The sequence below is a fragment of the Zeugodacus cucurbitae genome, chromosome 6 (genome assembly GCF_028554725.1).
Source record: "Zeugodacus cucurbitae isolate PBARC_wt_2022May chromosome 6, idZeuCucr1.2, whole genome shotgun sequence".
Classification (NCBI taxonomy): domain Eukaryota; kingdom Metazoa; phylum Arthropoda; class Insecta; order Diptera; family Tephritidae; genus Zeugodacus; species Zeugodacus cucurbitae.
In genome coordinates, this window is record NC_071671.1 from 7,179,230 (window position 1) to 7,194,079 (window position 14,850).

The 14,850-nt window shown below is 30.2% G+C and overlaps 2 protein-coding genes and 1 long non-coding RNA gene across 17 annotated transcripts in view; 2 read left to right on the top strand and 1 right to left on the bottom strand.

Moving 5' to 3' along the window:
- The window catches only part of LOC105210299 (MAP/microtubule affinity-regulating kinase 3), a 55,293-nt gene extending 47,131 nt beyond the window's left edge, over window positions 1-8,162 (top strand). For 5 of the 10 annotated variants that reach the window (XM_029039075.2, XM_029039076.2, XM_029039077.2 and 2 more), the window contains 3 exons: window positions 7,492-7,641; window positions 7,722-7,840; window positions 7,921-8,162. In XM_029039075.2, the coding sequence (XP_028894908.1) occupies window positions 7,492-7,641; window positions 7,722-7,840; window positions 7,921-7,979 (328 nt within the window). In that variant the 3' untranslated portion in view covers window positions 7,980-8,162. Of the gene's footprint in view, window positions 1-4,819; window positions 5,145-5,485; window positions 5,954-7,491; window positions 7,642-7,721; window positions 7,841-7,920 lie in introns of those variants that run through there. The other 5 variants (XM_029039080.2, XM_029039081.2, XM_029039082.2 and 2 more) reach the window with 2 other exon arrangements.
- On the bottom strand, window positions 252-3,573 carry LOC128922688 (uncharacterized). Its single transcript, XR_008471869.1, has 3 exons — window positions 3,301-3,573; window positions 1,406-1,555; window positions 252-1,352 (listed from the first exon to the last, which is right to left on the bottom strand). It is a non-coding gene; the product is annotated as an uncharacterized LOC128922688 (long non-coding RNA).
- Window positions 8,163-11,153: 2,991 nt separating the features above from the next.
- Window positions 11,154-14,600, top strand: LOC105210298 (TAR DNA-binding protein 43). 6 transcript variants are annotated; one of them, XM_011181151.3, is made up of 7 exons: window positions 11,154-11,268; window positions 12,460-12,711; window positions 12,780-13,090; window positions 13,169-13,373; window positions 13,453-14,180; window positions 14,232-14,393; window positions 14,455-14,600. In XM_011181151.3, exons 1-7 carry the CDS (start codon window positions 11,166-11,168, stop codon window positions 14,548-14,550), a joined length of 1,857 nt encoding a protein of 618 aa, XP_011179453.2. In that variant the 5' UTR covers window positions 11,154-11,165; the 3' UTR covers window positions 14,551-14,600. The 6 variants fall into 6 exon arrangements, with proteins under 6 accessions (XP_011179453.2, XP_028894920.2, XP_028894922.2 ...); XM_029039087.2 differs by having other exon boundaries at window positions 14,244-14,393; XM_011181148.3 differs by having other exon boundaries at window positions 11,205-11,696.
- Window positions 14,601-14,850: the final 250 nt, after the last annotated feature.

Below are 14,850 nucleotides of genomic sequence, written 5' to 3' on the forward strand. Positions count from 1 at the left end.
TGAATATATTGCATTTTTCACCCATTCTCAAATTCACAAATTCTTAAGTTTTTTGTATAAATATTAAAATTTTGTAATAATTTATTAAAAACAAAAAAAAAAATGTTTTGAAAGAGATGCTAAAGCATTAAATTAAATCTCTCATTGCTAATGAGTTGAGGGCAACAACAAAAGCAGTGCGCTCTTAAAGTTGTTTTTTTTTTTTTCATTCAACTATGCTAACTACATATAATTTTTTGAAGCGAAACTAGTTGTTTTTTTTTGTTTGTTCTCTTATAGCATGCCATATAAAGTAAATAATTGAAAATCATATGAGGAAAAAAGTTCATTTACTACATAAATGTAATATAAAGTAATAAACCCCCGCATACATTTTTTTTTAATATACAAATGTCGCCGCCGTACATAAACATTAACACAAACTAATTATCGTTTCGTTATGCTGTATTACTACTACAAGCATTACTAATTACAATTACGCCACCTACAGCATTAATTCATTAAAGAAAAATATGTATCATATTAATAATGGCAAATCATTTCATCATCTACTCGGTTACGGAAACGTGCATAAAACATGAACAAAATAATTGTCGTGACATGGGTGTTGGTTGTTGTCATACTCCTTGTAGCGTATTCTTTTATAGACTATGCGACACTCCGAAACATTAGCTGTCATCGATTGGCTAACTGCTATAGACAAGCCAATCGAACAAACTTTCCAAATTTTCATACTAACTGTCAGCACTGAAATCGAATTGTCTATACTAGGTCGCACTGAACTCTTCTACCACCGTCCATGTCTTACGTTTTTTGCAACAAATTTAATTTTTATTCATTAAATTTAATACAAAAATACTGACGATTTATCTTCGCTTGCCATTTTCAATTTCAAATTTGTGTATAACAATTTTTATTATTTTGACAATGATTTGTCCTTTGAGCCGTTCACAATAGTAAAATGGTTCTAAAATGTGTAAAACAAAACTTGGTAGCACTCAGCAAGCGGCGATTGAAATTTTAATGAGGTATTCGCATACTCTCCTGCACGAATTCAACTAGATAACTTTGTTGTTGCTTTCACATGTAAAATTTTTGATAGGCGAACAGCGCCCAAAGATAGCGAGCAGAGAAGTGACCAATCGATGACAGCTATTGTAAATAGAGTGAAACGTTCGAAGAGTTTGTTTGCCAGCAAAAGTTATTAAAAGGTTGTGTCTGGAAAATCCAATGAGCTGGTAGCTGTTGTTCCAAGCTTCTAATACAATATGATAGCATCTAAGCTATCTACGAAGTGTTGTCTTATATTCACAAAACATATCTTCGTGTCAAAAATTCCAAAAGCGAAGGCTCTAAAATAACTGTCATTGAATTAAAATTATTAATAATAATAATTAATACTTACTCCTTCAGTTTTTTTGCAGTTACTTATCTGCCAAAATCATAATGTGACTCGTATGTTGTTCCCAAAATTGAAGTTGCTTGCAATTTAAGACCAAGTCCAAATTGTTGCTGATGACTTTTAGTAATGAAATCTGCATTAAAAGGCTGTTCGCTACCGTAAAAAATTAAAAGAAAAAATCCTTAGATTAATGTGTCTATGTGCAACTCATAGTGTATTTTCCACTTTATTTATATTTATATAATTTAAAAATAGAATAAAAAGATTAATTTTGTATTACTTTTACCTGAAGAACCCTATATATTAAACTCAACAATATCGAAAGAGTTTTACGAGTGTCGCATATATTTGGAATAATTGCCCCCCTACTACTACTAGTCGCTCATATAATTTTTCATTAAATAAATTCACATTAAATCAGAATGTATTATAGATGTATGTACATGCATATTAGCAAGATTTCTCAGTTAAATATTGTAAAAAGAAAAAAAAAGAAACATATGAATTTTGATACCGATAGTATTGTTACGGGCAAATGAAATAAATACACGAATTATCGCATATGAAGACTTAAATAATTAGGAAGTGGTTGAGTATTATGCATTCATAAAATTCTTATAGGAAACTTTATTAAAAGCGCCTAAAGGTATAAAACAAGTTGAAATAAATTTCAATTGCATATTTTTAGGCGCTTAAGTGTTCTTAGAATTATAAGATTGAAATCTCAGCTAAGATAACGAAAAAAATATTTAGTTTCACACACATTCTGACCGGAAGTTACAGAAATCTCCAAGTCATTTTTCTGCTGATCATAATTTTTATTCAAGCAAAAAGGTCATATTTTAGAAAAAAAAATGTGACTAGTATTTCGCAGTAGTCTTTCACATTTGTAAATCACCAATATTTGCAAATATTTAGCGCATAAAACACGGTATTTTAAGCTAAGTAGTCTTAAATGGTTTTGTTAAGCTGTATGTAGCTCAAATGCATTTTTACTATAATATATGTTTGAAAAATTGGTAAATCAAATTAAATTTAAAATAAAATTTTGGCTAGTAATTTGATAATTTCTTGAAACTTCTATCAAGAAATTATATTTGTATGAATGTAGATTAGTTTCATTGAGTAAACAAAATTAGAAAGTAGCTGTTGTTACTTCGCATTATGTGTTACTTGGCGTTTCTTTAGAACTCGTTTCAAATAAATAAACTACCAACTATAATAAAAATAACATTTTATGCCAAAATAGAGCTCTATAGTTTACAAAAATCTTCCAGTAGCTTTAAACTTTAGATAACAACATTTAGTTTTAAATACTTTGGCACACAAATGACACATTACACACTAGACACACACACCTTTCTCAGTTTCTCAGTAATTGCCATTCACTTAATTATATAAATTGTTTTATATTTTTAATATTTTTGTTATGCATGATTTTTACAGTTAGCGATTTATGTTTTGTACTAATCTTTCAATTTATTTTTCATGCAATGTGAGATATTAAATCAGTGACGCTTGCGAAATTAAATCGACACGCCTCTTTTTGGCAACTTACGTCAGAGTATGAAACAAAAGTAAAAAATTAAAATGCATAAATTTTTTTTAAATATAATTTAATTTTAAAATTGAAGTAGACATATTTTCGCTATATTTGTAGCAAAATTATCAACGAATTTTTCCAATGTCGATTTCGATAATTTTCTTGAAGTTGTCAGAAGTTATTTTTTTATTTTAAGTTATCGAAGTTATCGATGGCAAGCCTGTGCCAGTCTAAGATGTATTTATTTTCATTTCTATCGCCATTGTGCATTTAAATACCAAAAATACTTATATTGTACAATTGCAATTGAGCTGTGCGAAATTTTCCGGTGATTTTTCGCCTGTTTTCCTCTCACCTTGCACCAGCTTCCAAGTCTTGTTAATGCATCAAAATAGTTTTATATCAAACAACAAACGGTGTACACTAACGAAAATACGCGCACGTCACTAATAAATAATATTACACATTTGCATTTCCAATTACCAAAGCAGTTTGAATGTAGTATATATATGCATGCATGTCTTGATTAAATAATTTAAATATGCACACACGAAATTCAATGGCATGCCAGTCATAACATGAAAGAACTTTTTCAATATAAATATATTTTTTTTAAATAGAATTTTGTATATGCCATATGTACGTACATATTTTTATATGCAATTATCTGTGCCTTCAAGTGCTTTTGTTCAACGCCATATATATACAAATAAAATAAAAAATAAATAAATAAAAAATATGGTATTTATGCAAATAAATGCTGAAGTAACAAGTATGAGCAGGCGTCGAATTACAACATACATAAATGGATAAAGTGCAGCAATTTGTTAAAAAAAAAAAAAACAGAATTGTATTAATAATTGTTTAACAAGCGTGGCAGCGTTTCGATTTGTGTTATTATGGAAAGTTTTATATGCGTCTGCAGTGAGTCTGCTATTTCATTTGCCAAGTGACAATCCTTTTGTAGTAATAATACACCAGTGTATGTAAATATATATTCAAATATTATTCAATGGTCATCATTTAAAAGCTATTGTAGCATTCAATTAACTAATATACTATACGAGTACATATACATACATACATATCTATATATACATACATACGAAGTATGCTTTTATATACATACATACATACATACGATATGGATGCAGCTTTTTTTGTGTGTAAACTTTCGTCATCTTTGTAAATCTTTGTACGCGTCTCAAGTCGAAAAGTTATAGAAATATATTTAGTTAAATGGTCACATGCGTTACTACAACAAAAATACAAATGTGTATGTATGTTTTGGAAACAGCTAAAAGTGATGTACATACATACATACTACTTACATAACAAATAACAGTTTTTAAAAAAGAAATTTGTTTAATAAAAAAATAGTAAACATTCAAATAGTAGCATAATTACAATTGGGGAGAGCTATAATGAAATAAAAAAAAATTAAATTAATTAAAGTCAGCTTCTTTACTACAGTATATATGTATATACATATATACTATACATAGCTATAAAAAAAAACTAAAATAACCTCTGCTACAATACATAATAATTATTACGTTTGTTTAGTAAAAAGCATCTTTGAACAAAAATTTACAAAAATTTACTTCTCTCCTTCTATTTTTTTATTCATTTTATATCGCACATGCTATATACTATATTTGTATTATTCGGTTTCATAAGATGAATATATCTAGTTGTTTTTGTCTTTTCGTTATTTTTAATATTAATATTTCTTTTCTATGTTCATTTGTAGTACCTCTTCAGTTGATTGATTGAGATATTTAATGTTTTAGTATATTTCTTGAAATATTACCAAACAATATTTTTTTAACAGTGAATAATTTCTTTTACTATTATTTTTTCTTTAATTTTAGGCCAAACCAGTAAATAACAAAAACAATGTTACGATTTAACGAATGCTAGTAGAAATTAAAACGAAAAATTTTACTTGAGTGAATGAAGGAGAGAAAACATTTCAAGTCTGCGGCAACGTTGAAATGAGATATATGTATAATCAATCAGTAAACGCAACATATTACGTTTGAATTAATTAAATAATACTACCACACGTTTACTTTCAAAAAAAAAACCAATGTATATAAAGTAAACGCACGCAAGTTTGCAAACACAAACAAACAAAACAGAAAAAAAACATTAAACATTAAAATATACATTAAAAAAAAAAAAAACAAAAAATAATATAATGCTAATAAGTAACGTCAATATTAATTTAAATAACAAGCAAACAACAAAAAAAAAATAAGAAAAAAACTTAAAAAATATAATATAAATATTTTTTATATCACAACATTCTGTAGCAATAAGATCGCGCTGAAAGTTATATACATTTTAAATTAATAATAATTAATAATTCTTTGTTGTTTTAAGTTAAAAATAGTAAACGCAATTGTGACCATTTAATTTCTATAGTTTTTTGTGCACTGTATTATCAAAACTACTAAACTAACACGTCGTGATCTTAAAACAAACAAAAATAAAAAATAAATTACATTTAATATATAATTATTACGTTTATTTAGAGCATGAAGATTGAAGTTTGAAGTTAAGTAATGATGCAAATGATGCAAATGAAAAATGCTGATGATTAAAGTGTAATGAAGACATAAACTAACAATAAATATGCAAGCAAGGATATGTCATAAACGATTATTTCTATACACGTTTTGTCAACTTACATATACATATACACACACATATATATATAAATATATATATATTGATAATATGATAATATAATTAAAATAAAGTGAAAACCATCAACAACATAAACACAACAACAACAAAAACACACACACACGTACATACGTTTGGCAAGTGGCACGAGAAAGCCTTAATATATGGGGAAAAAAAGAATAGAAAAAAAAACTGGTTGTTGTTACTACTTCCTAATTGTGCTATTAATTATTCGTGCAAGCAATGTAGCCAGTTAGAATGAAGCAGCTGTACAAGAAAATTGTCTATGTTGTGCAAAAAAAAAGAAAACAAAACTCCTAAAAACAGTATATCCGTACGATATGAATGCATATTTGTCAATACAATTAAGTAGTTAATAATATTTGTGTATGTGTTTTAAACCAACCAATAGCGACGCAAATAAATCAATTTAGTAAACAAAACTAACGAGAGTTTATATTTGTTAAAAATGGATGGACTTGTGTTAGCAAATATAAATGAAACACAACAAACATACTAGTACACACACACACACACACTACATTAACGTAAATAAAAATTCATTGTATGTATAATATAAATTTTAGCTTTTAAGTATATTAGTATATATAAATAATATTATATATATATATACATATATAACCCGTTTGTGTAATAAAATTAAAAAAAAAAAAGAAACAACAAGAAAATCAAAGTGTGTCTATGTTATTTGCAAATATATATTATATTAGTTTTATAGTTAAATCATGTATTTTGTAATTATTACACACTACGCTACTACAAACTACAACGTCATAAACGGCATGAAATGTTACAGTTTTGTACACTTTGGTTCACTCTTTGACACATATGTATGTATGTATGTATGTAGTATGTACGATTTATGTAGAATGTCCATTTATATTATGTATATGTATGTATTTATACAAATACAAATTAATAAAGCATGCTACTTGTACATAATTTCCTTGATTCATTAATATATTTAGCGTTAGCAAATATCTTACATATGTTTCTACACGTAAATAAATACTACACAACACACAAAAATTAGTGCAAACAAGTAAAAAATGTCTACAAAAAAAAAATGTGAAAAAAGTAGTTACTGCAAATTGCTGTAGTTTTCAGTCGAAATTTATAACAACATTTTGAAATTCGCAACATTTTAGACTTTGAATGCATTGTTGATACTATTTTATGTGTAGAAATTCATTTACACTTGAGCTACAAAAATTACAACAACATAATTATGAGCAGCAGAAATTTGACGTTGGAGTTTGCAGTTGATAAATTACTATTTTTTTTATAGCGAGTTGTCACGGAACACTAGGTAGTATAACAATATCTAGATTACTATGCAGGAAAAAAGTCAACACAGTGCTTGGAGAAAAATAAAATAAATGTAAAAAATTTAATTTATAACAAATCCACTTCCAAATCGCTGAGGAGTGTTACAACTTTATCAATATTTATCGATAACTTATTGCCACAATTTGCATTTCCCACGTAGGTTAGGCAGCGCAAAAGCTATTATTTTAGCATTGCATATTCTAGAAGGATTTTTATTGAATTCAAAAATTGTATGCAATAAAATGTATTGAAAATAAAATACACATTTTTATTTATTCTACGCAATACCTACCGTGCCTACTAATTAATACCCCTAAAAAATTTAGACCCCGCCTTTTAACACTCCGCCAATAGTAGATAGTAGTAAGCTTAAAGCTTAGCCTTCCAATGCTTATATGTGCCATAAAATATTGACAACACAACTGGGTTGATAAACTGCGTCAACTACTTAATTACGGGTAACAAATTTGTTTGTTTGTTTATTTATGCGAAATCTCTGCAGTGCTTCAACAACTGAGGAATCAGCGAAGCCGCGTGTTTTGCGCTTTACATGGTCCATGAAGACCACATCGCCGCTCATGCCCGATCAGATAATGCAGAAAATACGAGAAGTGCTCGATCAGAACAACTGTGACTATGAACAACGCGAAAGGTGAGCTCATAACTTCAAAAAAAATTTATTAATTTTTATTTTCAAATTTTTTTATTTTTTTTTTCTTAATTCACACACAGATTTGTGCTTTGGTGTGTACATGGTGATCCCAATACCGACTCCTTGGTACAGTGGGAAATTGAAGTATGCAAATTGCCACGCTTATCACTCAATGGCGTGCGTTTTAAGCGCATTTCAGGTAAAATAGAATAATCATTTATTATTAAATGTTTTCAAAATATTTTTAACACTTTTATTTTTTATATATTTTAAACGCAGGCACCAGCATAGGTTTTAAAAATATTGCATCACGCATAGCATTTGACTTACGACTGTGACTCCACCAAACCAATAATGATGCGGCTGCCTTTGGTACTGACACAACAACAACTACCACAACCACACCAACACGCTGTCAACAACATACAACCACAACCACAACAACAACATCGAGCAACAATCACACCGCAAATATGAAAACATTTAATCTAGCCATCACCAGCAACATCATCAATGAATCACTCACACTCCCCAAAAATAAAGCAAAACCTGTATGTAGCAACAAAGATTGTGCTGCAAACAGCCTTTTCGGCCAAAAGAAATATAATTATTTGTTGGATGATGATGATGATGATAATAAGAAAGCAACGCCATCGTCATCACCAACAAACGCTTCGAATACCATGCAATGCTGTTGTTCGGCATTAGCACCCATAGAAAATAAGACTCAAATAAAAATGAATCGGCGCAATTCGCCAGCAAAGACACCAAACAAAATTGGCAAAGACAAAAAATCAATAACAACCGAGAATATTGTTGGTTTGGCAATGACAAAATGTTCGTTAGAAACGTTAGAGAATTCGATCTCGCTTAAATCTCAACTTGACACAAATGCACAAGTAACATTACATACGCAATCACCGTGTACATCAAAACAACACGACAAGTCACTTACCAAAGGTAACCATTTGATGAAGAAAACATTGGTAGTTGAGAAATTGAAGAGTACCAATAGTGTAATTGCACGAAAATTGTTCTCATCGACCAAGCGTGCGATTATACCGCATAGTAATAATAGCATTGACAAGCATAAGGAAACGCCGAAAACACCGGATTCAACGGATTTAGATGATGATGACACAACAACAACAACAACAACAACCACAAAAAATACCAATACAACTACAACAACTGCTACTGTAACAACATCGCATAAAGATAATGATAATGATAAAGTTAAAGAGGAGGAGAGTCAAAGCATGATCACCTCACTGCTGCGTACAACAACGCTTTAAATTGTTTGTTGAATATCATATGCTTCAAATTTCGTCTCTAATACTTCTGAAATCTCTTTCAAACAAAAAAAAAGAAGAAAACAAAATAATAATAATACTGTATTTATATTAAAACATAGCCCCAATAATATAGCCCTGTTTTTATATATGCCCTTTTCATGTTCAATAATTGTTATGATGCATAACCACAATACACACACACACACACACATAATCACATACAATATTACAATACAATACGAGTACATGTAGCTTATGTTAAACAAATTTTATGTTAAAACAAAACATGTGAAAAACAAGAACAAGAACAAAACTAAAAAAAAAGCAATAAGAAAAAGTTAAAAATGTGCAGCGCTGCTTTTGTGTATGCCCGCTGATTCTACATACATACATGTACGTTGTTGACGCATACTTACAAACACATTCATCAAACAACTTTGTTGAGCGACGTTTTTAAAGGCATATTTGTGCGTTTCCAAATTCCAAATTTCCAAATTGTGCTTGTACTCACAAATTAAAAGCGTTTTCGACCAACACAATTCAAAAATATCCCATCGAAACCCTTTCGCACCAAAGTTGAAGTGTATTTACAAAATGTTTCACTATTTTGTTTCTTTTTTTTTCTCCTGTTTTCTGTTGTCTATACGTTTTCGCAAAACTTTTATACAAATAACTGTAATCGCTAAAAAGTTTATAGTAAGTTTTTAATTAAAACAAAAAAAATGGCAATCATTTCTTTACGCATGTGTAAAGTCAATAGCTTTTTAATATACATTACTTATATAATAAAAAAAAAAATTACAATATTTTAACGTTTCAACATTTAACTGCAAGTTAATTACTATTGATTGATTGATTGAAGATATTATTGGCGCATAATCATAAACTGAATTAAGTCGATACGAGCAACAGTAACAACCCAACGAGTTGTGTGTTTATTTGTAAACAAAAAGTTGACACAAAAATAAATGAAAACAAAATACATACTTCAAGTAAAATCGACTTCATTTTGACTTGTGATCATACAACATAGTTTTTATTATATATTTTTTTATTATCTACCTGCGCGCGATCGGCAAAATTGCAAATATTTATTTTATATTTCATATTATGACAATTTTATTTTATTAACTATATAATTTTTGTTTTATTTTTACTATAATTATTTTTTGTTATATTTTATGCACTTTTAAACCATTTAATAGTACTGTACTGCAACTTGTAAAACTTTATAAACTATAAAAAAAAAACGAAATGAAATGAAAATACATTAGCTAAAGTGCCAACGTACTACATAGCTCATTGGCTAAGTTTCTGTGTCAGTTTGTCTAAATTTCACCCTCTTCTATGCCTTATATTATTTGTTGTCTACAAAACATTTAACGACGTTAAAGAAAATCTTTTATCGTTGCATTGAAAAAAAAAAAAACAAAATGAATAAAGTAAACATGAATTAGACAAACTACCATTTACACTTCCAGAACAAAAAGCACTTTAAATTTGAGGAAAAAAAATCATTTAGCCTATCACTTTATAATCTTGTATTCCATATGCATACGGAAATACAATAAAAGAATAAATAAAATAAAATAAAAACAGTTAAAAATCTTTCTAGCATGGCAGTTTTGTGGTGGAATATTTATTTTGGCAAAGACTATCATAAAATTGTTTTATGGGAGCGATATTTTGTTATTTAATAACAACAAAATCGTATTTATAAAATGTAAGTATGCTACTCAAGTAATTTTAGTGATTTGTTGTATCAGCCTAAATGTATGCTACATTCTTTTATTGGCAAGTTTTAGGCTTGCAGCATACTAAAAAAGAAAACAGCTGACAGGTTGTGTCAAAAGTATTACAAAGCGTACAATTTCATTCTTCGTATGAACTAATTTCAAGTATAATACAGAGAGATAAAAAAAAACACTTCCCAGTATAACAGTATTACTTAAAAATATTTGGAACGTATTTTATGCTACTATGAAAACGGCAGCGCCATTAGGCGATCAACTCAACTAAACATGTTTCCATACTTTTAGCGCATGAAAATGTAAATCTACCAATTGGCATGCATTTAATATACAAAATGCTTCAAAAATGCGTACCACAACTGCTTTAGCTTTAATCATTTCATTTCAAATACATTCCACAAATACTTTGTTACCATTTTGTTATACGCAACATTTAAATGAGTGCTAGTTGCACAAGCTAAATTTTCTAAAATTGCTTATGATCTGGCAACCCGGCTGGGTATTATTCAATCTGTTGGCTGGGTTCTTCGGATATTCCAAGCACCAGATTAACACCGGTTATTCTCGCAGGGCGGTCATAAGTTAATAAAATTTTGTTTTAAGATTAGGAGTTAATAGTAAATAAAGTGGAAAATGAGTGCTTTGCGTTCACATTTTGGGAAATTGTAAATATATATTTTTATTACTGCTCATTTTGTGAATTGTGTCGACGTGAATGAAGCTATATGAACGGTGTCGAGTGAAACGTGTGCATAGCGTGAAAAGAGCGATTTGAAAGGAAGAGAAAAGTGGAACGCTGGCATAGTCCTAGATGTACATTGCTTAAAATAAAATATATACTAATTACAACAGCACACAGTTTTTTTATAACTTTCAATATATAAGTTAAAAGTTACTTATTTCCAAAAAAAAAAAAGAAAACAAAAAAAATTAGGTGTGAATTTTGAGAGCGAGCGAACGAACAAGCAGCGTGCGAAAGCGTTAAGAGAGAAGGTGACAAAATATGATTGTGTGTATTGTGTGTATAGCAAAAGAAAAATATTTTATATATACATACAACGTTCAAGATTGATTCTACTGGGTTGAGTGGTGTTAAATTTATTACATTAGCATATATGTATATATATACATACTTATAATTTTTTCTTTCTTTTCTCTATATGATAAAGGCTAATTTTGGTTTCATACTACACTGCAAATTCTAATATTAAATAATGATTTTCCAGAAATCAAATTAATATTACCCACTACTTTATTGATTAGTCACATTTATCATTTATGTAAGAAAAACGATTTTGCTGTAAAGCAACTGCAAATAATTTAATTCTGAAAGCAAATATCAAAGAATGATTCTTAAAAATTCTCACTTTATTAGTATATCTTTATATCTCTTCTTTTACCAAAAAAAAAATTATATGTTTCATGCCTTCGTTTCTTATTTTTGCTTTAATATTTCACTTAAAATTTTCAAAATAATTTTTTCTATAAGAAAATCTGCACTTATCAATGTTGTCTATTATATCCTTTCCGATTAATGTAATTTTTAATTTAATGAAACACTTGCAGAGGAGAATGGTATGAAATTGACGTATTTTTATGTTTCAAATAATAAAAATAAAACCACCAAATATATTAATTAGTATTTGAGACGTATGTTTACAGTTCAAAGGTATAAATTTTGATTTACAAAATTTGTTTAGTTTGTTTAGAATCAAATACAATTCTTTTATGTAGTATATTTATACTAATTTTATATTTTTTTGTGACAACAGTAATACTTATTATGGATTTTGTACAAGTAGCCGAAGAGGAGGGTGAGGAACCCATAGAGCTTCCAGCAGAGGAGGATGGAACATTACTTCTATCCACTTTGCAAGCTCAATTTCCCGGTTCGTGTGGTCTAAAGTATCGCAATGAAGATACAAAGGCAGTGCGTGGCGTACGTTCGAATGAGGGACGCTTGTATCCGCCATCTTCTGAAGACGGTTGGGGCTCGAGTGTATTTTTCTGTGTTTTTCCCAAAGGTACGCCAAATTATTGCAATTAATTTTACGAATATGTATTGAATATTATTTATTTTTTATGTTTACAGAAAATAAACGCAAAAGCGATGACAATTTAGAAAATTCCACCGCCAAAACTAAACGCATTGAAACTCGTTTACGTTGCACAGATTTAATTGTTTTGGGTTTACCGTGGAAAACGACGGAGGATAGTTTGCGCGAGTATTTTGAGAGTTATGGTGAAGTGTTAATGGCACAAGTGAAAAAGGATATGAAATCTGGTCAATCCAAAGGCTTTGGTTTTGTACGTTTTGGTTCGTACGAAGCGCAAATGCGTGTGTTGTCGTCCAGGCATTTGATTGATGGACGTTGGTGTGAAGTGAAAGTACCTAATTCTAAAGTAAGTCACAAACTTCGATTACAAATGTGCTAGACTATGAAAAACCAATAACAACATTATTTACCTCATTTCTCATAGGGTATGATGCATCAAGTGCCATGTAAAGTGTTTGTTGGTAGATGTACCGAAGATCTGACCGCCGATGACTTGCGAGATTACTTTTCGAAATTCGGAGAAGTAACCGATGTTTTCATACCGAAACCTTTTCGCGCATTCAGTTTCGTAACGTTTTTGGATCCAGAAGTTGCACAGTCTCTGTGTGGTGAAGACCACATTATTAAAGGTAATCTTATAATTTTTATTATCATAATCTTTATGTTTATTTATTTACAATTTTAATATATATTACATTTTTAATGTAGGTGTATCGGTACATGTTTCGAATGCCGCCCCAAAGTCGGAACAAAATCGTAATTCTGGTCATAACCAACAAAATTACTCGTATAATTCTCAGAGTAGCATCGGCAGCGGCCTACACATGCTACATCACCAAGGCCTTAATGCCAGTGGCAATTCTGGTGGTAGCGGCGGCGGCGGTGGTGGTGGTAGTGGTGGTAGCAATAATAGTTCTGGACGCAACGGTCATCAACGTTCTAGCAATTCGAACAATATGCTGGGTGATGGACCAATGTCGGGCAGTTCCAATAACGGTTCATATGGTATGAACGGTAATAGCTACGGCGGCAATAACAATGGATTCAATAGCGGCGGCGGCAGTTTGGGCGGTAGCAGTAGCGGTTTGATGGGAAATTCTGGCAACCGGCCAGACGGATCAATCACTCCATATAATCGTGGCAATGGAGGTAATTATATGAATAGTCGTTCAATGGGTCCTCAGCATAGTAGCAGTGGAAATATGGGTTGGAATAATCAAACAAATCGTGGGCATCTCGATATGCCCAATTTACAAGCGTTAGGCATAAACCCACAAGGGCCAAATCCACCAAATCAAGGTCAAAATATGAATAACCCATTGGGGGTCGGCCTCAATTTGAACTCATTACCAATGAATCCTGCTATCGTGGCTGCTGCCTTGAATCAATGGAGTCTACTCGGCAATCAATTGCAGAATCAATCGCAAGATCAACAGGTAAACATTGAGATACGTGATTGTGAAACACACAATTTAAATAAATATAAGGTATCAAATCAGGGTGGAAATTTTTTGTCTTGGATGGCCCAAGCTAGTAACTCCGGAAATGGTGGAGGTTTAAATGCCAGTGGCAAAGGCAACAACTCAAATAATCCTAGTTCTAATGGAAGTACAGGCATGGGCACAGGATCCTGTAATGATACACAACAGGTCCTAAAACAACCAAACAGCACACATTTAACTGATCTAAAATATTTTTTTCTCTTTTTAGAATGGCAGTACTAATTCGAGCAGCCAAGGTTGGTCACGTCAAAACTCTGGAGGTGTATCACAAGGCTCCGCTGATGTTAAACCGAAATTTATTTAAATTCAATTAAATTAAAAACATACAAACAAAAAAAAAAACAAAAACAAAAATTATGTGAGAGCTACGTGTGTGTATGATGATAAATTTGACGCGATTTTTAAATTTTGACCGGTATTTCATTAAACATAAATAAATATGTAATCGTAAAATGGTTAAAATCATGCTTAACAGTAACAATATATTGATCTGAATAAAGTTTTAACCTCTATTGTAGTGCAAAAAATGGTGTAGTGTTTTTTTTTGCGTATGGTTGGGATTCTATCACAGTGTAAAAGTGGAATATATGTACTTGTTGCTTTT

Excerpts from the sequence above, each read along its gene's own strand:
- LOC105210298 (XM_011181151.3), top strand. The coding sequence starts at position 11,166 with ATGATCTGGCAACCCGGCTGGGTATTATTCAATCTGTTGGCTGGGTTC. Across the intron at positions 12,712-12,779 it reads TTTCTGTGTTTTTCCCAAAG|AAAATAAACGCAAAAGCGAT; the intron begins GTACGCCAAATT and ends TTATGTTTACAG. Across the intron at positions 14,394-14,454 it reads CCTGTAATGATACACAACAG|AATGGCAGTACTAATTCGAG; the intron begins GTCCTAAAACAA and ends TTCTCTTTTTAG.